The 21,634-nt window shown below is 46.3% G+C and overlaps 1 protein-coding gene and 1 long non-coding RNA gene across 9 annotated transcripts in view; one reads left to right on the top strand and one right to left on the bottom strand.

Moving 5' to 3' along the window:
* Positions 1 to 2,053, bottom strand: part of LOC129736581 (uncharacterized) — a 28,736-nt gene extending 26,683 nt beyond the window's left edge. Inside the window, exon 1 of the long non-coding RNA XR_008733379.1 lies at positions 1,923 to 2,053. This is a non-coding gene — a long non-coding RNA (uncharacterized LOC129736581). The remainder of the gene's footprint in view (positions 1 to 1,922) is intronic.
* The window catches only part of RAD51B (RAD51 paralog B), a 428,481-nt gene that overhangs the window by 397,442 nt on the left and 9,405 nt on the right, over positions 1 to 21,634 (top strand). For 3 of the 8 annotated variants that reach the window (XR_008733377.1, XM_055717383.1, XM_055717382.1), the window contains one exon: positions 1,150 to 3,745. Coding sequence is in view for 4 of the 8 variants with exons in the window: in XM_055717383.1 (XP_055573358.1) it covers positions 1,150 to 1,232 (83 nt within the window). In the remaining 4 variants the exon portion in view is untranslated. Of the gene's footprint in view, positions 1 to 1,149; positions 8,442 to 8,495; positions 10,077 to 21,634 lie in introns of those variants that run through there. The other 5 variants (XR_008733375.1, XR_008733374.1, XR_008733376.1 and 2 more) reach the window with 4 other exon arrangements.

The raw sequence follows: 21,634 nt of genomic DNA, 5'->3' as shown, positions 1-21,634 counted from the left end.
TGCCTTTCACCCTCCTCCTTTCAGTCTTACTGACTTTCTTCAAAGCTTTGATACAGAACAATAGGAATGGGCCCAGAACTGGCTGTTCTGCAGAGTCCTTCAGGCAGCTGAGGTCTCCCTGTGCTACGATGTCTCAACGGGTCAGCTGTAGCGATCAGAAAAGGAGACATACATATTTGAATAGGCCTGGGACACCTCGCAACACAGTTAACAGCAGCAGACATGAGGATGTTACATGATCTGACCGATTATTCATTAGTTTGTTGGATATTTTGGTCCTGATAACAGTGTATATTTCTTCAGCTTGTGTTCTTTGCATCAGATTGCAGGGTTGGTCAGGAAGGCTTTAATTTTGTTTTTTAATATCTCCTCTCACAAAAAACAGTCCATTTTCTACATGAAGTGTCTAATCACAGTAATATAATATCCTGTATTTACGTAGAAAACTTCATCCCAAAGTGCTTTACAGCCTGGCACTGACATGGTACTAAGATTAGAAGAGGAGCAGCTCATACTGGTTAGGAAGCAGGCTGTGCTCTCAGCCTAGGTATTAGTAAAGCATAGAGGGTGGAGCCATAATATTTTATCTGAATCCAAGGCGATTTTCTAATAGTTGGAAAATATATTGGTATAAGCTGTGCCCCATTTAACTCTAGGAAATGTGTTTAAACTGTAGAAAATAAGCTGTGGTAGAGAATGTCAGTCCTCTTGCACATCCCATTTTCTGTTCATAGGCACTGGCTTCCAAAAAACAGGTTTATTGGAAAATCTGGCTGATGCAAAGGTCCTCAGCAAGTGTATGTTGGCCTTTGGAGAGCTCTACCGAAGGACAGCAGAGGGGCCTGCACTAGTCTAAGGTTTGGCTTCAAGGCACAGAAGTAGCATCCAAAACTGGGCCACCCAGAATGAGGAGAGCCTGGACACTGGAAACTAGAAGGACAGCCAGGCAGGCAGCAGAAAGAGGATCATTACATGTAAAGTAATCAATTTTCAGCAAGTCTGTGGAATTAGTTCATACTGAACTAATTACTTTGATTTGTTTCATGGAGTCATCAGGTTTCCAAGTGGTTGTTTGCTGCAGGAAATGGTAACTGTGATCTCATTCTGACACGTTGGTATTGAGGTGTCTGTCCTTATTGTGCGTTTCAGATGGAAAGGATCAAACCTGGGAAGGAACCGATCCTGCCCTGCAGACCATACGAGTGAGGAACACTGCCTTGAAAGATACTTGATGCTGCTTTACACAGCACTACTGGTGAGACTGAGCAATACATCCAATCTGTAGAAAGGACAAATGAAACCTCCACTAAGAAATGAATGAATGACAACGCTGTTTTTCGGAAACCTGGTGAAGCAGATAGTGAGCATTTTTCTTCTTTTGTCTCTGTAAAGACTAACCTTAAAACCAAGCACTGTTCTTTGTATGTGTGGGGCCATACTTAACTCTGAAGTTATAAAAATCCTGTATTTTGTTCAGGGTAAGTGACATAGTAATAAAAGCCTCTGAACGACACACACGCTATTGAAGAAGCATAGGCCACACATGCCTTCCTAATTCAGCCCATCACCTCACCAATCTGGGGGAACTGACAGTCAAACACACAAGAGTGCCTGGTGCGCACAGCCCGTAACATAGCAAAATGTTTGCTTCTGCTCTTTATGAGAAATGATAAAGCCGTTCATTGGCTTCATTAAGAAGCACTAGTTCAGTGAGCTCTTATTCCTGTAACTCACGTGAAAATGAGGTATTGTAACAGAGTTACTAATAGCCAGGCTCTGGCAGTTCAGAATGGAAGGAGAACAGGTAGCGATCCAGATGGTGGGAAGATCGATGTGTATTACAGCTGCTTAGCTTCCTCTGTCTTCAAAGCACTTTTAGAGTAATCACAACATGACTGCAAACCGCAGAACTATTTACTCACCTTACAGATTTAGAGAATGTATGACTTGCTCAAGGCCGCTGAAGGCATCGCTGGCTGCGCTGTGATCAGGATCACGTTGTTCCCGGCTCTCAAGCCTCCATGCCTAAGGGAAAGCCATGGCTGGGTTCAGTCAGTGCCGACGGCCGATGCAGTTGCCATTGACCTGAGAGGCTGGTTCTGTCCTCTGCAGTCACAGGGAAAGCCCCCCTGAGCAACCTCTTGAAAAGCCGAGTAACCAGTACAGAAATATGTGAGGTCTGGAGTGCTGCCGAAATGGCTGTAGGGAGCCCAGCAAGGAAACCAGCTGCAGTGGGGGCCACCTTCGGTACTGCGGTGGGCAGGTTGCTGCCTGCTGTTCGCTAGGCAGGCTCTGGGCGAGGAGGGAGTCGCTGAGGAGCATGGGGCCCCTATTGAAAAGTATTGCACAGCCTTAAGGTGGCAGTGCTAGAGACTGGGAAGCTGATGGGATGTGGAAGCTTATGTCACATCACTCCCAGCCACCCAACAGGATGGCATGGAGAAGGCTACTCTGCAGCTATCTACTTACCTACCCGCTCAGACAGCTTTGGGCTCTCCTCCAGCAAGGAAGTTTCCATCACAAGAAGGAAGCTACTCCATTTCAATAAGCTCCTTCTAAAAGCTAATACGTTTCACCTTGGGGAAGAGCAGTTCTCCAGCTTCAGTGTTACCAGTTTTGTGCTTTGAAGGGACCTTTGTAAAATTTAATTTTGATTCTGTTTTAACTGAAGTTTATATTTTCTTCTTGACAGTACTGCATTACTGGCCATTCAGTCCAACCCTGCTGAACTTGCTGTAGCCATTTTATCTGGGTATCTGGTAAATATTTGGTAGAGCACTCAGACACAGGAGTGTTTTTTGCTTTTACAGTCACATGCCTAGTTCCAGGACCTTTCAGAAGCACAAAAGGCTGAAGGCAGGGAAAATTCCACTGAGATGCATTCGAGTCTCCAGGGAGCAACTGTACTCTGTTTAGACTAAAATTTCTCGTTGTTGCCTCTCCCTTTTTTAAAAAACATGGAAGGATAGAGAGGGGAAGCTGGAGGGTACGTTCTTTTATTGCTATAAGCACCAAAATGGAAGCACTGTTTCACTCTCATGTTGCAGGACCACAGGCAGTTGAAGAGGGAGATAAGCTTTTTAATGCTCTCTGCACTACCTGGGAAATTTCCATTCAAGTTCTAAAATGTTTTACAAACTTTAGTGAATTAAAGCTTAATCCCCTTCTTCTCAGTGTTGTAAAGCAAGTACTAAATACAAAGACGGGGCTAATGAGGCTAAGAAAGTTATGCCTTGCCTGAAGTCACATGGGCAGCATGGCAAGAGGATGTGGGTCTTTGAGCTTTGGCTTTCTACCTTACGCCACAGATAACACACTTTCCCTCTCTTTTCAAGGTTGCTGTACTTTCCCTTCTGGGATATACTTAAACATGCTGGCATCACATGTTGAGATAACCTTGGGCTTTTTCCCCTTGGAACAGAGAGACTACTCACAGCTGCTGTCCCATGGGATTAAGATGTTGAAAAGATCAGAAAGGGACAGGGGGATGTGAGGGGGGGTGGGCGTTGGGGGTTGGGAGAGTCACTGCTCTGTCTGCCTTGAGCATGTTCTGGCTCCACGGCTGCCAGTGGAGTTCGTGTACTATCGGGAGCAACCTCAAACATTTTTATATGTGATTCCATATAATGTTCAGATGGGACTGTGGTAAAAATGCCATAATCAAAGAGAGAACTTGGCTGGCAAGAAAATTGGACAGATGAGCCAATAAGTCACTCCTGTATTGAATATATGTGATTTCATTATCCTTCTGTATGTGACCTGCATTTCTTACTGCTCCTTATTATCAGAATCCTATAACTACTGCTGCAGCCATCTCTCTCACCTCATCAGAAGAGAGGGCTAATCCATCAGCCAGTTCCTCTCCAGTGGTATGAGTCAGGTTTTTACCAGGGGGATTAATGGTCAGTGAAGAGAGTTGTTTCCAACAGGGCTGAGCAAAAAGCAAGTGCACATGAGTCATGCAGTGGAAAAGAAGGAAACAAATCTATAGATTTAAAGGTTTTGAATTATTTCTTTTCCCTTAGCTTCCCTTGTCCACACCAGTGAATAACCAGACGTGCAAAAGCTGGAGATGTATTGATGGTAGCTGGTGTGAACAGGACTGAGAGCTTCTCCCACTGTGCAAATAACCCTGAAGTCAGTCAGCCCCCAAAACCAGATCAGTGTGTACCGACTATTCCAGCCCTTGAAGATGAGAGATGCTGGGAGAAAGATCTATCACAGTGCAGCAGCCTCCTCCTGTCTCCGTTGCAGCCTGCAGTGTACCCTGGCACCGATGCCTTTGGCCTCTTCAAGCTGCTGCCTTCTACAAGAAGGCCCCAGTGCTGGTCCTTGGGTACGCCTCTGTAGCACCCTTCCCTGCAGAGGATCCAGGCTCGCTGCAAATGCTGTGCACAGTGCTCATTTCATACCCCGCTGAAAGGCAGCCAGGCCTGAGGTGGAACATGGCAAGCACTTCACCACGCCTGGCAACTCCACGCAGCTGCTGAAAACAAGCAGGGAAGAAAGCAGTGTATGAACACAGGGGAATTTTCACATAGGCAGGATGTAATTAGCAGAGCTGGAATTTGGCCAGGACGCTGGGGTTAAAACGCTGGCTTGCAGGTAACACACTGGGATCTTTCATAATTCAAATGCTCAGGATCTCCCGTTTCCACCTTACCTGGAAGATGTCAGAAGACTGTTCCTTATTTAATGTTCCTGGGCAGCTCTTGAACATCTGACACAAAGGAAAAAGTGTCTAATGGTGCTGCACCTGCAGTGCTTCTTCGCCAGCAACTGCCCTCCATGAACAGCAGCTGAGAGGATCACATCCTGACAGGGCTACAGCTGCATCGCAGTAAAACACGCCATAGCTGCCTCCATGCCCTGGGGTTCACTTCACCCTTAGCTGTCATTACTCACTTTTCAGGCCCCAAATCCCCACCAAACAGAAAGAAAGATGAGAAAATTAGGGCAGCCCCTCACACATAAAACACAAGGGAGAGAATATTACCATTAGTTGCTACTTCAACCTTATTCTGTGCCACTTGAAATGGTACCAAATCCGTATCGGACAACAGAGAATTAGATGAAGCACTGCTCCCCAGTGCAGATAAGTGAACTTTTCCAACTGGCCTTGCCGATAATACAGTGTTGAGCTTGTACCTCCTCCTTCCTCCCAGCAGAGAAATCACATTCAAAGCAGCGAAGCAATTTTTTCCCCTTCATGATCTCACTTTCCGTATAAGCAAGCTTTGTGTTTACTACGAGAATGTTGAATGTCCACAGAAGGTCAGGGAAGTCATTCACGAACCTCACGTGTGGAAAGTCCACATGATGTTTCTACCACGATGCAGCCCACAGTCTGAAATATAAATAATTGCAAACGTTTAACCCCTCATCTGTCAGACCTGCAGACCGCATACAGTTCGAAGAGCTGACTTCCTCCCTTTGGTGTAGTACGTGCAAGCAAAACCAGAGGTGTTCCTGCCATCTGAAGAAGCATAATCTCTGCATCAGTAAGTCATAAAAAAGGGACCCATCCTATGCCTGTGAGGGGTCCCCATGTCAGCTTTTGGGTTGTTTGGGTTTTTTGTATGCCCAGGCTGCCATGCAAGTCCGCCTCTTTGTCAAGCGTTGCTTAATACAACCACCAAGCAAACTTACTGAGAGCACCTCAGTCAGTGGGCTCACAAACCTGCAGACTGACTTGAACAGCAAAGTGTGCTGAAGAGAGTAAAGTACGGGCAGCTGCAGGCAACAGGAAATCCAGCGCTAATAAATAAAACATCTTATAGCCAGAAAGAGGAAATAAACAGCAGCAGCACAAACTGAGAGGACAGAAGAGAGGAACACAGCATAACTGTGGCGCGGGAATCACTGCATTACAGTGAGCTTATTTTTAGAGAGCATTGTCCCAGTTTGTTATGCGTTCAGATTGCAAAAAAAGAAGTGAGGGAGTGGGAGGACTGCTCAAAGAGAGGGTCTCTATCAGAAGAAGTTGTCAACAACCACTGTAATTAAGGAAGCAGCCAGAGCACACACAACCTGAGCTGCCGCCAAAATGAAATGAAAGCATTTTTTGTTTGTAGCCGTAGCCCCAAAGGATAATAAAAGATGGTTCTACTGTGCCAAGTGAGGAGCTGCAGGGACACCGTTTCTAGATGGCAAATGCCCTGCTCCCATCTTTCCAAAATTACATGTCGTGGGGAGGCAGCAAGTTGCTCTTCCTACGTGCACTTTCAAAGCACGTGCCCGCACACCCCTGACTGCAGCAGCCGCCTCGGGAGGCCAGCCACCAGGCAGGTGAGCCCCAACCACCATGGTACCGATGGAGGCAGCACTGCCTGAGCTCTGCCCCACAGCCGATGGGCTCTCTCGGTGCTGCTTGGTCCAGATTGCTGAATCGGCAACACTTAATGTTTCCCTCTCACACTCAGCCGTGAGTGTGCCAGGGCCCCACGGCATTGCCACCACCAGTGGGAGCTGCCGCATGCAGAAGAGCTGCACCCTGCTCTGCTCCCGAGGAGCCTCGTGGGTGCCCTGGCATGGAGCTTCATGCACGGTGTGCCGAAACAGTACTCTTCTTGCTGCTGGTAGCATCTTTCACCTAACGGCCACATGGCCTGCACCCGTGCAGTGGCAAGTGCTGGGGACAGCAGATGGGCTGGCAGAGCCGAGGGGGCCGACGTGGACCTTCTCAGCTGTGGGACAGTATTGTGAGGCTTTCAGCAGTGACTGTAGAAACTCGTGTGCAGGTTCAGCAAAGGGAAAGTAGTCATTCACAAATTGCACGCATATTTCTGAATTCATTCATTGAGTGGCGTTTGCCTTTCATCTTACCCCCAAGCCCTGTGCGCATTGCTGGCATTCTCTCCCAATCCCATATAATAATTCCCAGGTCTCCACATGCCACTGCCTGCCAATGGAGCCCACGGTCAGTGGACTGCCAGCCCAGTCACATGAAAAGTTACATGCAAAGGTTTAACACTTTCTCCTGACCCCAGCCCCTGTTCCCGTGAATCCCCTGCAGTGTTTTCCTAATCAGGTGCTTCTGCACCGGGCAGGGTGCTAAGAAGGTGGCCCACTCAGCTGCAGCATTTCCAGAGTCTTTGAGTTCTCTCCTAAACTGTAAATGCAAGCAGTGGGGCCAAGTGAAAGTCTGACAAGGCTGCCATTTAGACCTGAAGAAAAAAAAGAACTGCTGCTTTCCAACCAAACACATACTGCTGTTGCCTCATTTTCTCTAGCCCAGCAGCTGTACTAATGGTTAATTGCTTTGGTAGGATATGGAAAACACTTCTTAAAGCCTGTATACAAGGTACACAGCTATGATCGAGTATCGTTTTAACCTTCACTGGACATTGCCAGTATGCTTGTTACTAAGGAATCAAAAAGAAAATACAGTCTTTTCCCTAAAGCTTTCCATCACCAAATTCTAAATAACAATGCAGGTATTTGATAAATCACAAAAATTGTGAAAATGACAGTATCTTTTCTTTCACATCCCTCCTACTTGTGAGACATCAGAGAAAACACATGCTTTTGGAGAATCTCAAATGTAAGTGTTTTTTTATTAAATATGGTTGAAAAGCAGAAATTTTCAAAAGCTGTTTCTTATATATCAGCAGTGACAGTTGTTTCCTTGCTGTCACTGTAATGTGAGGGAGTGCAGGTGTCTCCTGCAGAAAGAATTCTTGTTCTCCACCTGATGCTCCATATAGGATTTCATGCATGTGACATTCAATTCACGAATTGCAGCTTGGCTTTAGAAAGCACAGGAATTGTGTCTGGCTGTCAGGGCCCAGTGTTCATCTGGGTTTCACATGGCCCACAGAAAGATGTGCCAGTTACACCTTCGAGCAAACAGTTGGATAATCAAAGTGAGCATTTGGTTTCAGTTTTGGTTCTTTTTTTTGGAGGGGAGGTGGCAGGCTGGTTATGAACTCCAGCATAAATACACACATTTTTGTGGGTTTACGTGAAAAGACCATGGCAAAGTTTTAAGTTACAGTCTATTTATATTGTTCTGTTTTAATCTCCATCGTTACCAACATCACTTTCAAAAAAAATCCCAGATAAAATCGACAGTATTTTTCAATTTCTCTGCTTTGCTCATGCATTCAAAAGTGTAAGCCTGTTCTGCTTGATTGGCTGGCTGTTTGATCTTTGTTTTGTATTTTATTACATTATTTAATTCTTAATTGTAAGCCCCCAAAATCATAAAATTTGAGTTCTAGTCTCAGTCTCTATGCTCAAATGTAACTACTGAAAAGTGACTTGTCTAACTCTTTAGTATATATGGTGTTTAACATACTTTGCTTAAATTGGGTATTTCCAACCCAATCCAAACAGGAGACTTGAGAAATCCTGCTTCTCCCAGATGAGAGCATACCTGAATAATAGAGGAATGATGTTTCCCACTGAAAAACATTAACAAATACATGCATAAAAACTGGGGTATTGCTGGTACTGCCTGTTTATTTAAAGGAAAAACTTCTTTAACTCTTCAGGAGGGGTTCCAACGACTGTTGAGAATGGAGATAGTTCTGAGCACCCAAATGGTAACAAGCTTGTAGAAGAAAATGCGATGTGGTGATGTCTGTGCCTGTGATCAGCTGGCATTGCCCACCCTGCCACATGACGGCCAAGAGGCCAGAGAAGAGGATTTTCCATTTCTGGGAAGTGCAGTGAAACAGGAGCCCAGTGATCACCGAATTCTCTTTCCTTCTATGAAGTATTGTCTTCAGGATACTACTTGACATTCATTCAGTTCAATATTTTGACAATTTAAACAAACAAGCAGAAAATGGTTTTGATTTTTGGCCCCAGTGGACCATCTGTGAAGAAGAATAAGTAGCACATCAGGTGCCATGTCTCTTAAGTACCCTTCCTTGCCAGAAACATGAGTGGCATGTTTCCCAGGCTGTGGAAAGGGTTATTGTTTCCCGTCCACCAAGGCATCCTTCTCTTTCCACACACCCCTCACCATCCCCAGCCGCGCTTCGGGCGGGGTGAAAGGAAACATGACTGAATTACTGTGCTGTTACCTGTCGGGGGGGGGAGAGGGAGCATGGGCACGTAATGCGTTATTTTGTGCCTGTTTCTGAGAAGTGTTGTATTTAGTCACTTTGCAGTGGAACACAAAGAGAAGCAGCAAGCCGAGGCGGTGCATACGCAGGCACACCTGCATGCCTGTGCTGTGCCCATTTGTGCTTGCGTGCTGCCACGACGTACCTTCAGGGGAGCCTTGGACCGGGGCGCCGCATGGCTTGGGAAGATGCCAGAGGAGCTTTTGTCTGCACTTTCACTGCGGGGTTTCAGGAGGCTGATTAGCATTTGGGTCAGAGCATATGGAGCAGCCCCGGCTGGGATGGGAGAAGTCACACTGCGAGGCCACACTTGAACGTGGCTGCTTTACTGTACCGCCCAGGGTACAAAGCCTACTTGTGTGGGGCACGTCCCGTCGTGCGTCACGCTTTGGTTGTCAGCGGCAGTCATGGGTTCCTCGGGGGTGACACAATGACCTCTTTATGCCTAAGAGAATAGCAGGGGAATTGCGGGAGGCCGTTGGAAACATAGTGGTGAAGAAATGGTTTGGCTTCTGTCTGTCCCCAAGGTAAGGTGCCCAGGCAGTCACTGAGCTGCCCTGATGTGCTGGGGGGAGCGCGCGCGTCAGACAGCACCAAAGGTGAGTACAGGGCTTTGGGTGTTTGGGAAGCGGAGTTGGGGGAAACACCCAAGGAAGATCCTGTGTTACCTCTGTGTTTACAACACGATAGAACTGCTTATTTAGCGTAAAGTTTTACAGCAGCTCATTCTGAAGTCTGTGCTGCCACAGTCTTGTCGCCCCCACTGCCTTCAACAGTGCAGCCATGCAGGGAATCGCCTCAAAGAGCTGATCTGGCTGGAAATGAAACTGGTTTTTCTATTAAAAAAAAAAAGAAAATACTTGCTTTACTAGAATGTCTCAAACTTTCATTCAAAGAAAACTGGTTAAATAAAAATACTAGGAATTTAAAAGGGCCAGGATGGATAGATATTTGAAAAAATACTAGTACGGACTACTTTTAAATAAAAGCTAGTTAAGTCTCTCTTATTGTATCCATCAGTGTCTCCTTTGCCAGCCCCTCAGCCTTCCACTCCACAAAGCAGTAAGCCTAGAAACAATTCAGATATGCTAAGCAAAGCTATTCTGAATATGGCTTCTAGCCTAATAAGTCAGAGCCTTATCCAGTTCCCATGAAAAGCATAAGGAAGGTTTCCTCCAACACTAATAGACATAAGATTGGATTGCAAAACAACTGTGTAACTTTTGACCAAAGAGTGAAGTGAAGTTTTTCTAAAGCGCTGATAAAAGATTCATGCAGGAGTACACAGAAACTCTTGACTGGAGCAGTCTCATTGCTAAATCATTTAAGCAAGCATAATAATTTTTGGAGCCACACTCATTCTCACTAGTGATGTGTGCTCTAAGAGGAAAATATAAACGAAACATTTTTTTAAAAGAAAAAAGCATTTATAATTTATTATGGATGTACAAAAAGACTCCCCCTCTGCCGCTGGGAAAACCAGTTCCTGCTCCGTAAGCATTAAAGCACATCTAATTTTTGGAAGCATTTGTTAGGCAAAACAGGTTACTTTTTACAATGCTCTCTTTTTTTGCAATTGGAGTCTTTCTGTTGATGCCAGCTGCTTTAGTTACAGGTATCTTCTGGGAGGTGGTGTCTGTCAGTAAGTCCCACGTGGGTGTCCCCTTGGCTATCTCTCATAGCCGCCCTTCTATAAATCACAGCATATTAAAAAAAAGGGGATAACACTGACATGTGAACTAATCCCCACATCAAAGAGAGCAACTCTCCCTCCTCTAAACACCCGCCCCCTCTTTTGCTGGGAAAAGTCTAATGCCTAGAAGGTGATTTACACAAAACTTCATCCCAGTTGTTAGGAAACTTGCAGTGCCACTTACTCGCCAACTGCAGAAGAAACCTGGGAATCAGGGTAACCACAATAGCTAGCCTGCGGCTTCCAGCATTTGGCAATTCAGGAGAGAAAAAAAGCAATTGGGTTGTTGCAGCAAACTTGTGTATATGTTGATTGCATGGCAGGATAGGTATGTATATAGGCAGATGTAAACGTGACTGGTAATGTGGGTCTGTATGGGCACATGCATATCTGCGTGTGTCTGCAAGTACTTGTGTAGGCACAGGAGACCTGTCCTAACGCATACATGAACACACACAGATGCACACAGAAGTGCCTCTGTCTCTATCTGCCAGGAGCAAAGAGGGCCAACAGGAAATATATATGAAAAACATAAACCCGCATGGGCATACAACTGTGTGTCAGGTGTCCTAGACGTGGAGAGGGGTAGCTACCTGTAGCATATGCTCTCTGAAAGTATTCACTCCTGCCATAGGCCTGTTTTGGAGCTAATATTTCAAATGCTAGGAATATATGGATAAGGAGATACTTCTCTGTAAGACGAGATTAAAACAACCCGCTCCTGCCCCTGCCTTCGCAAATGCTCCCTGTGCACTGACTAAGCGGACAAGATGCTTACAAATAATTGACTGTCTGGAATGCAACTGAAGGGAGGAAAAAATACCTCTGTCTGGCTAGATAACTCTCTTTTTCCAAATCAGCACTGAGTCTGTGCCAGTGCCAGGCACACTCCTTCAGATGTACCAACAAAGTGTACGTACCATGGACAAAAATTATACTGGAAGTTCTGTATTTGTAATCAATAAGCAAAAATACCCACCCTATGTGAAATAAGCTCTATTAAAGCGCACTTCTATGAATGTATAAATGCATGTTAACTGGATACCTCCACCGGCATCACTGCTTCTGGCTGGTGAATTCAGCTGTGCTTGCTGCTCTTCTCTCCTGCCACACACACAGGGAGCCAGAGATGCCCTGGGGCCAGCGTGCCCCCACCCTGCCTCGCCTCCAGGGCATCCCTTGCCCCAGGCCTGAGAGCCACACACACCTTGCCCACATAAGCCAGCGTCACTGCCAAAAGAACCACATGAGGATAACTCTGGGTGCAAGAACGAACTGGAGTGGGGAACACAGCTTGTTCAAAATGAAGCACTTCGCTGTGATTGCACAAGAGCTGAGGGGTGGAAGCAGGTAGCCGGGGGCAGTGGGACACCGAGGCAGCTCCCTTTGGTGGCAAGTGCTGGCTTAAAGCATTCATGAAAATAAAGCCTGGGGGGAGAGTGCCAGGTGTGCCCAGAGTCCTGCACCTTGACATGGAGGGCACAGCATGCGTGCGGGGGAAAGGCAGAGACCAGAGCTTTTGTTCCAGTTACACGCTCACTTCGTGTAGATGTGCAGCTCTGCATGTATCTGTGCCTGTCCCCTGCCCTGTGTCAAGTGGAGAGGATGTGAAAGAAACCCCAGCATGGCTGCACCTTCACCTCCAGTACATGGAAAAACAAACACAGCCATTCTCTTGTTTGTTGATTTAGTGCAGGGTGCTCCTTCCATTACAAAACCATTTCCCTGCAGGCAACAGGCTAAAACCTATTTATTCTGCAAAAGAAAATGAGGGTTTCGAGATAGGTGCAATCTTCAAGCATCTCTTCTGTTGACAGAGGGAGAGATTGAAAGGGGAGAGCCCTCCCAGCTACCTCTCAGCAAATGTGCCATGCTTCCTTTGTTGTGCATAACTTTTCATGTTTTCTAGCTCAGAAACACATGCCACGTCTATGTCTCCCCTCTTCTTGAAATACAAATCTTGGTATGGGAGAGTTTTGTGCTTAGAAAATTAAGCATCTGCTTCATCACAGGTATTTATATAGAGATGAAAGTTGCATCCAGAGCCACAACTCGCAGACACCCCACCCCCACCCCCCCGCAACCCCACATCTGTGATTTTCAGAGCAAAAAAACCCAAGGCATGAACATTTCTGAACGAGGGGGAGGTTTCCTCCAGCTGCTCAGGTTGATGGCTGCCCCAACTCACACTTAGGATGGTAGAAAAACCACAGCAAATTTGGACTCTGGGTGTGAGATACATCTTTGTTTGAAGCAAATACATAGGAAACATACCACAAGTCTCTCCTAGCCTGTTTTTATTTATGAGGTGCAGCTGGTGGCAGGTCCTGGTGCTGACTAGGACAAGGCTAGATGAAAACTACAAGAAGAGCAGCAAAGTTTATCTACAGCTGGCACCAGTTTTGGTACTCGGCTGAATTAGTGGTTTCTACTGAGTCCAGAGCTCTTTGTGCCAACACCACCATCCCAAAATAATCTAACTACTCTCAACAGCTTTTATCGTCAGTTAAAATCACCTCTCTGCCAGCTCATCTTTTAGGTGGCAACTCTTCTGGCTGGCCTTTTAGGTGGCTGGCACTTTACCCTTCTCCCAAATCCAAACCAACTGCATTAAATAGGAATGCATTTACATTGTGAGGGGAGGTTACGCCAGACAATGTCAAAGGAAAAGCAGATCAAAAAGAGCTGCTATAGTATTGGATACATAGGCTGTCCTTTCAGCTGCTTTGGGCAATGTCCTTTCAGCACAAGAAAAGCTCAAAAGAATTCTGTTAATCTGTTGTTAAACAGAGAGTCTGTGATGGGAGACAGGTCGTCTGGGCAGGGGACTGAGCCTGCCTGTCATGGCTGTGAGCTCCTTTGCCCTTTCCCAGCATTTCATATCCGTAGAGGCAGTAAGTTCAACTTGCACCTTGCTGGCCGGGCACTGATCATCTCTCAGCCTTGTGACACCAGGACCCCTTCCCTCTGGCTGCTCTCAGGAGGGGCAGCAGCCCTGGCGCTGCATAGTACAGCACACCCGAAGGCTGCCGCCACCAGAAATCTCTCCACAGCTCTTCTGTGTGAGGTTCTCTGGAGGAGCATGGAAGCGCCTCGCAGGGCACTGGTGGTGGCCAACCTGCTGCTGGCGGTGATTTCAAAGAGTTAGGAGGTCAACTTGAGTCCTGAAGCAAAAGCTTCAGCATGACTTCCAGTTACAAGTCTGAATATAGTCATATAAGACCAGCCTGACCCACATTAAGGTGTGGGGGCCCCCCAGTTTCCCACAGACGTGCTTTCCATAGCCTCTACTGCTCAGCACGACAGTGCGACTCCGAATATCAAACTGAAACAGTAAGTAACCCATAGGCATGCTAGCCAAGATACCACAACATCAGAAATAGCTACAGCAGGTTGAGAGTTTAACACTAAAAATAAGTTTGTAGATTGTAGGAAATGTGGGAGTGATTTAATGTAGCAAAAAGTAGATGTGCAAGTTTGAACAAAGCCGAAAGGTAAGGAATAATGGTCTGCATTATGAGTTTGGTGACTCATGATGACCTCGGATGGACGCAACATGACAGCTCCCATCAGAGCCATTCCTCCCTTCTCAGAATCGGCTGTGGACATCAGAACTAGCAGGGAGGGATTACTGCCACCAGAGCACCATAGCGTGCTCAGGGGGTTGGGGTGTTTTGAAGTCTCCCCCCTAATTTTTTCTTCTACATTATGTTCTACTATGAACATAGCACCCTGCTTAGGATTGTGTGGCACGTGCTTTGATTGCAACAGCTTACTCTTTCTTTCTTTGGCCATAGAGGGTGTGCATGTATATGTGTGTGTATGTATGTAAATGTATATGTAATATTTCTAAGTTTTAAAAAAGATATCTTAACCCAATGAAAATTTCCAATTCTGTAAATTGTTATTTCATTGCCTTCCTTCACTGCTTTTCAGCTTAGCACACTGGCAGTGTGCTGTAAGTAACGGGTTAATTCCCCTCTCTGTGACTCATTTCTAAGGTCTCCCAGGCAGGATTCAGTATGATGGTGTCAGTGGCTGCTGCAAGAGCTGCTTAAATGTCTGCACATACCGGGGAGCCAAGCGTTGATTCTGGGCAGCAGCACTAGGAACGTCAGGCTTTGTTTAACATTTGCTGGGAATCTTCCTAAAAAGTCAATGTGCCTCCCTACAGTTTTGTGGACTGGCTGAGCATTACTGTGCAATTGCTTCAGCTTTTATTTTAGTGCATGAGGAGCATTGTCCTGTGAAAGAGAACCTTCTGGGTTTGGTTTAATGATAGACTGTGTCACTGTAATTTGATTTTAAATTATCTACTGTCGAGCCTTTCACAAGTGAATCCAACACACATGCATTTTTCTCCATAACAAATTTTACTGTCTGGAGAAACAAAGGTTGATAATTAAGCTCACAGCGGTTTATCAGGACGGGTCCTAGGCATGGCCTAAAACCTCAACAGGTTAGTGCCTTAATTTCTGGATACTTACCAAAACCAAATGTTCGACTTGGTTCAGCTTGCCCATTCTGGATAGTCTGGCTCTTTGAGTCCCCAGGTAGGCTGCCAAGCTCTACTGCGGGAAGTCGGCACCTCGGTACGCAAGGGAGGAACGCCAACGAGCAGGCACCACTCGAGGGTAAGCAGCCAGGCCAAGCCAAATGCATAATTCAGAAAGATTATGGTTAAATCTGGGAGATATATTTCTCTCCAGCCAATGCATGAGATGCCAGCACCTTTTGTACTTTGAAATACCATTAATTAATATTTATCAGATGTAAAATGCAACACTAGCTACTTCATATAGTATGCCTTTAAGCATCGTATTACTATTCCTTTTCAAGCCACACTGCTACAGCCAGGCAGACTGAGGCAGGTGATCGCAAGTATCACAACAGCAAACACCCAGCTTTTAAAATCCATCCAGGCTTTAAACTGGGCTGTCTGCGGAGCAAGGCAAGGCCCGTTAGCAGGAGGCCAGGGACCACCACCTTACCCATGGCTGCCTACACAGTCACGTGGTTTAGGAAACAAGAATCATCACAAAGTGATTTTTTTTCTGATGGCATCTTTGCTCTTAACTCACACAGGAGTTTGGAAAGCAGTTGTGCTCATCTCTCTCCACCATGACTGCTCTCGTGTTAGTGCTCAGCTGCCCGTGAGGAGGTGTGCCAGGTCAGGCAAGCCGTGCCGTGCCACACTGTGCTGTGCTGTGCCATGCCGTGCCTAGAGAGCACGGGCACCCTCACTCCTTGCCGCTGGGGTGTGCGAGGGGCACCCTACACTGACCCCCAACTGCACTCACTCTGTCACCGACAGGCAAATCGGTATGACCTCCGCCGGGGCGCAGCGGGGGGCAAGTCCAGCATGTTCGACAGCGCTGGTACCTCAAGACCACCGCAGCAGGGGCTGCCCAGTGGTTTGGCTCCCAAGGCCGCTGCCTCTGGATAACTTCCACCCCAAATGTATGTCACATTTCCTTCCAGCGAAAGCAAAATATTTACACTAAGCCAGAGTCACACGGCGGCCACCCCGCTATCGCAAGCTGGAAGCGGCTTTGATACTGTAAACCGAGGGGTGCGAGGGCAGAGGGATTGGCGTGGGCCTCCAAAATAAACGGTGCGGCTGGCTGGCAGCCGCTGCGGGGGGCGGGTGGCAGGGAAGGGGGTGCTGGGGGGTGCTTTTGTAGTGGGAGGGGGACGGGCTGGTGGCTGCTTGGCCAGGCTGGGAGCTCGGAGAGGGTGGGCCAGGGTGGGGGTGGTGGAGCAGAGCCAGTGCTGGTGCCGGTGCCCTGTGCAGACCATGTATACAGGTCGGTGGATAAAAAGGTTGGTGACTCCTGGCCACCTACCCATCAGATACCAGCACCTTCTCCTCAGCTCCCATGCTCCTGCGCCCTTCCATCCATTTGCCCAAAGCGGTGACCCACGGCTGGGTTTCACGTGCAACCATGGCATGTCAACACCAGAAAGGCTTCAGCAAAATGGTGCTCACTTTGTATGCCTTGAACCCACTGCGAGGGTGTGGGGACACTGAGCCTGCCAGTGCCTGGGCTGCTTCAGGCGGTCTTCACTCACCTGCTGAGATAGATGTGAATGTCAGGCGTGAGCCACAGTGGCGGAGATGGTTCCATCTCCAGCCCTTCTGATCAAATGAGCCCCCAGAGAGCAGCAGGTGGGTTTGAATGATCCCAAAACCTCTTCTGCTTTTGTTACACTGCTGCCACTCTTCCAACAAGGTTCATGTGAAAGCGTGTGGAGTAACCAAAATATTAACAGGACGTTCCAGTTATTCTTGGCTGTCTAAGGGAGAGGTAACTGCCAGTCATCTTCCACTGGCACTTCTCGTAATGATGATCATGCTGTCAATATCCAAGATGTCAGTATGGGGCCAAAACTGAAGAGGGTGGCATTTGGCCACTCTACCACTTGTGATACATGGTTTTCCCCCGCTTTGCAGAGAAGTTGCTTTATGCTGACTGCTAAGCTATTAGGTATGCAAGGCATAACTATAGCAGAAGGGGATTTCTGTGTGGGAGGAACAGTATGATTCAGATTGTCTCATCAGCCTTGCGAAACAGAATGTCCAGTCAACAGAATACACTTTTGCAATGTAGCCACTTGTTTCTCTTGCCTTTATTTTGTACGCTTAGCCTTAACCCCCATGCACTAGCAAGCTACGGAAGAATTGGTCAAGAAAAAGGGAGTTTATGGAAGCACGGAGATGACCTAATACTCTAATAGTGTTTTCCTCATTAGGAGAGATGTCCGGAGCGTGGTGAGGGGAAGGAAGGAGTGAAAGCTCTCCTCAAGCACCTAATTACTACCTCTTGTAACAGCTCCTTGAGACAGCTGGCATGGGAAAGCAGTAATAGGAATGCTATCCCAGCTTTGGAGACTTGCCTGCTTCACAACTGACCCAGTATCTGGAGCACAGACACGTGGCTGAATATTGCTCACATAAGCACCTACTGCATTGCACTAGTGCTTTAAAGGGGTTCATTAATGCAGCTGAGGTAAGAAGTTGCCTGTTGCTGGATGATTGTTTTAGAGCAGCCCTCAGGAATGTACCACCCTACGTTTTCTGGGGTTGCAAAGGAGGATGCTAAGGGTAGGGAAAAGCACCAATTTCAAGAAAAGATATTCTAAGTTGAAGGTCCGCCTGGGAGTGTTAATCGCTATCTTACAAGTGAAAATACTTCTTAGAACACTGCACTTAGGCATTAAAAACAAAATTATATCAGGGCCCGTTTCCTCCCCAGAAAACTCAAATTTAAGGTAAAACAAAAGGATTCCTGATGTTTTAAGGTTCACGGTGTAGGTATCAGCCTGCCCTTCCCTATGATGCTCCTGAGAAAAATCCAAGCCATCCGTAACAGACAGTTCTGCCTTATCAGGGACCGCAAAAGCCAGAATGCCTTAATCTCACTTACATGGGACTGGGCCAACTCCAGTCATCACTAGAATATACAGTGATTTGTTTTTAGCACATTCCTGGCAAGACAAATAGCACACAGGAGGCAAACACTCTTCAGCCACCTTCTTCAAGGCTGGTTCAGAAAGCCAGAAGCTTGTTTGCTGCAGTAGCGTGCCAGCCTCATGTCTCAGTATCATTAAACACAGGACTAATATGAGTCTTTGCACACTTTCCTAGGCTTCGCACATTCTTTTCATATGTGTTAATAATGTAACAATTACACTATTGTAGATATGTTTTTGTGAAGCCAGTTAAAGACAGTGTGCCTGTGTCATATTTTCAGTACTTCAGCCACTCTCAAGAAAGGAAGGAGGGGGGGAAGAGGGCAGGCTGCAGTTTGCTTTCTTAATAACATTCAAACCCTTTAAAGCTCAGGTTACAGTAAGTATTTTGGCTCTAAGCTCCAGCTATGAAGTAAATATCCCAAAGAGTCTCCTTAGAACTGTACTGGCAAACTCCGATAACATCTGAAGTGCAATGATGAGGGGCACCTGTGCCAAAAGAACCTGCTGGCTGCAAGATACCAAAAATAATGCTTTTTAAACAACGCATTTTAAGATCTCCTATCTCAAAAGCAATGTCACCAGTAGGCATCACCTAACCTCCTTCTGGAAGTGCCTTGGGGCTGAGACCCCATCGCTCTGTTACAGCATACAGGTCCTACCTGATGGTGCTTTGTGCTGCCCAGTGACGCACACCAGCTCTGTGTGACAGGCTGGCTCTAGCCTCAGCTGGGCCTTTGGCCGGTTCTTCTGCCAGCCCCTACAGCCCAAGGGAATACTTGGTGGAAGACCAGACTGACCAGTTCTGGGGTCTGACCCCGCAGGGTATGAGAAAGCCCTTGTAATGCAGCAAAGGGACTGCACTCTTGCAAAAGACCATGGAAAATATAACTCCCAAGGAAACATAAGAACACATGATAGATGATAAACCCCCCAAAACAAGTCTGAAGGTGTCAAGAGTTTTTCTACCAAGTTTCATAAGGGAGTGTAATTAAACCTTATATAGCCTGTCCCTGACCGTGCTGCAAGTGGTTTAATGGGGCAGTATCCAGTAAACAGAGAAATTAAATTATGCCAGCATGAAGAGGCCATCATCTTCAGAGCCCCTAAACTCTCCTCCAAATGGTAGCACTTCCTTTCTCCAGATCTATACACAACATGAGGGTTCAGGGCCTTCCTAGAAATGAAAGGGACCATTCTTCCTCACCTTCCTCGTTCAGTGAAAACATATATGATGAGAAACCACAAGCACATGCACATGGGTTGGCGCGGGCACAGATGATGGTGTGTCTGAATGAATGGACACACAGAGCTCTCTGTGTAGGTAAGAATGTTTACCATGTGCGGTGCATGAGTCCAGCTAAAACCCACAAGATTGGCTGTAAGGTGCTGTAATCTAAATATCCCTTGTATATCAGAGCCTTAAAGTTCTGTGTTTGGGATTGTGTCAGTTGGAGTTCAAAGACGAGACAGGCTGCAGGTAGGAAACAATTCCTAAATCAATTTATGCAGTGGATTTCTGCAAATATGATTCATGTGCCTGCAGCAGACAAGGCCATCAGATCTGAGTCCCTTTTTATCTGATTTTTCTAATTAATGCCTATTTTACAGAGCAGTAGACAAATCAACAGCTTGCCCTAACTGCGTATAAGCCCCATGTCCTTGTTTTGGCCAAGGCAAAAATGCCTGCATTGCAATTTCAGGTAGGCAGTTCCAACCATGGAAGTATTCAGTCAGTGCCTTACACCAAACTGCATACTGGCCACAGGGTTCAACGTGTTTTCTGTAAAATCAGCTTCAGCAGAGTTCTGTTGTCTCGGTGCTGTCTGTTGGGAGCACACTTGCAGAAATCACACAAGGGACTGTGTGGGTCACTTCCCCCATGCTGAGAAAGAAATGCAGGCCAAGTTAGGTGAGCTGCATATGAATGGAAAACGAAGGGCATACAGTGCAAAAGGATAACTGATTCTTAAACTGATTTCACGTTTAATATTCTGCAGCTGTTTAAGGAGAAGGCAGCAGGAGTTTTGCCACTGATATGAGTGAAACATTATTTTAGGACATTTGTTTGAGAAAAAATGTCTGTTTGAAGACATTATTGAAATAAATTAATTCATTTAACATCAGCAGAATACCGCCATATTTTGCTTCATGTAGGGGCCCTTCTCCTATACCATTTCCACTCAGGGACAATATATTTTTGATGGGCAAGTAGTCATTTTCTCCACTTTTTCATTCTCTGGTGGACTCTTTAAGACCTCCCATTCTAGGCTGGCATCAGATTACTATCATGGTAACTTCTAGCTCAAGTAAAATCAGCAGACTTGCTCTCTTTTCTTCCCTTCTGGTCCTTAAGGCATTCTAGAAAGCCCAGGTGCCCTGATGGCCAGCCCCTTAGCCCCTGCTTTGTCTCCCAAAAGGCATTTCTTTATTTATTTGTTGTTAGCGTTGTCCAACGATCTTGTCTGCACTCCTCTGTGTATAAGTCAATAATCCTTGGTTCTTCCCAATCATTTCATCCCCTCTGCTCCTGTGATTTACACAAAGTTGGAAGGCAGATGGAGATGAGATCCACCCCAACTTTCCCTTTGGCAGGTTTTACTGCTTTTGAGGGTGCCACTGGTCTTTGATGTGGGGATGGGCACTCAGAATAAGGCTGAGACATTGTCCAAACTTGACCTGCATGGGGAAATACAATTCCCTCAGAGAAGTTTCTTTTTACAAGACTGTAGGCCTAGTTTTTGCCCAGGTTTCTTGCACTGGGTGGTTCATGCACACTTATAAATTGTTGGTTGTATATAAGCCCCTATTTTTAGAATCATAGATTCATTTAGGTTGGAAAAGACCTTTGAGATCATGAAATCCAACCATTAACCCAGGACTGCCAAGTCCATCACCAAACCATGTCCCCAAGCACCGCATCTGATTTTTAAATATCACTTTTAAACACCTCCAGGGATGGTGATTCCACCACCTCCCTGGGCAGCCTGTTCCAATGCTTGAGAACCCTTTCAGTGAAGAGATTTTTCCTAATATTTTTCTGCAGCTCAGGTGACATTTACTGTTTAACTCCCCTCCTGAACTCTTTAGTGGGGAAAAAAATACCCCAAACCCAACAACCCACAAATCCATGCCAGTTTTCACACCTTTGCCCTTATGATTGACACCTTCCCTCCACAGCTGGGTTAAGACCGCTGCAAGTGGGAATTCCTTCTCCTGAATTAATTAACTCTGTATTGTTATTGCCTTTGATCTACTGCCATAGGAACAGGAAAAGCACTGGAAAACCTCCATTTGTGTGCATTTCTTACGCAAATAGCTCTGGACAGAGTATTAAAGGGATCGTTTAGAAGATGGTGGGCAGAAAGAGTCCCCTCCCCAAAGCTGCCCTTGA

Source organism: Falco cherrug, chromosome 7, assembly GCF_023634085.1.
Source record: "Falco cherrug isolate bFalChe1 chromosome 7, bFalChe1.pri, whole genome shotgun sequence".
Classification (NCBI taxonomy): domain Eukaryota; kingdom Metazoa; phylum Chordata; class Aves; order Falconiformes; family Falconidae; genus Falco; species Falco cherrug.
The sequence above is the reverse complement of the archived record's forward strand: the minus strand, read 5'-3'. Positions and strand labels throughout refer to the sequence as shown.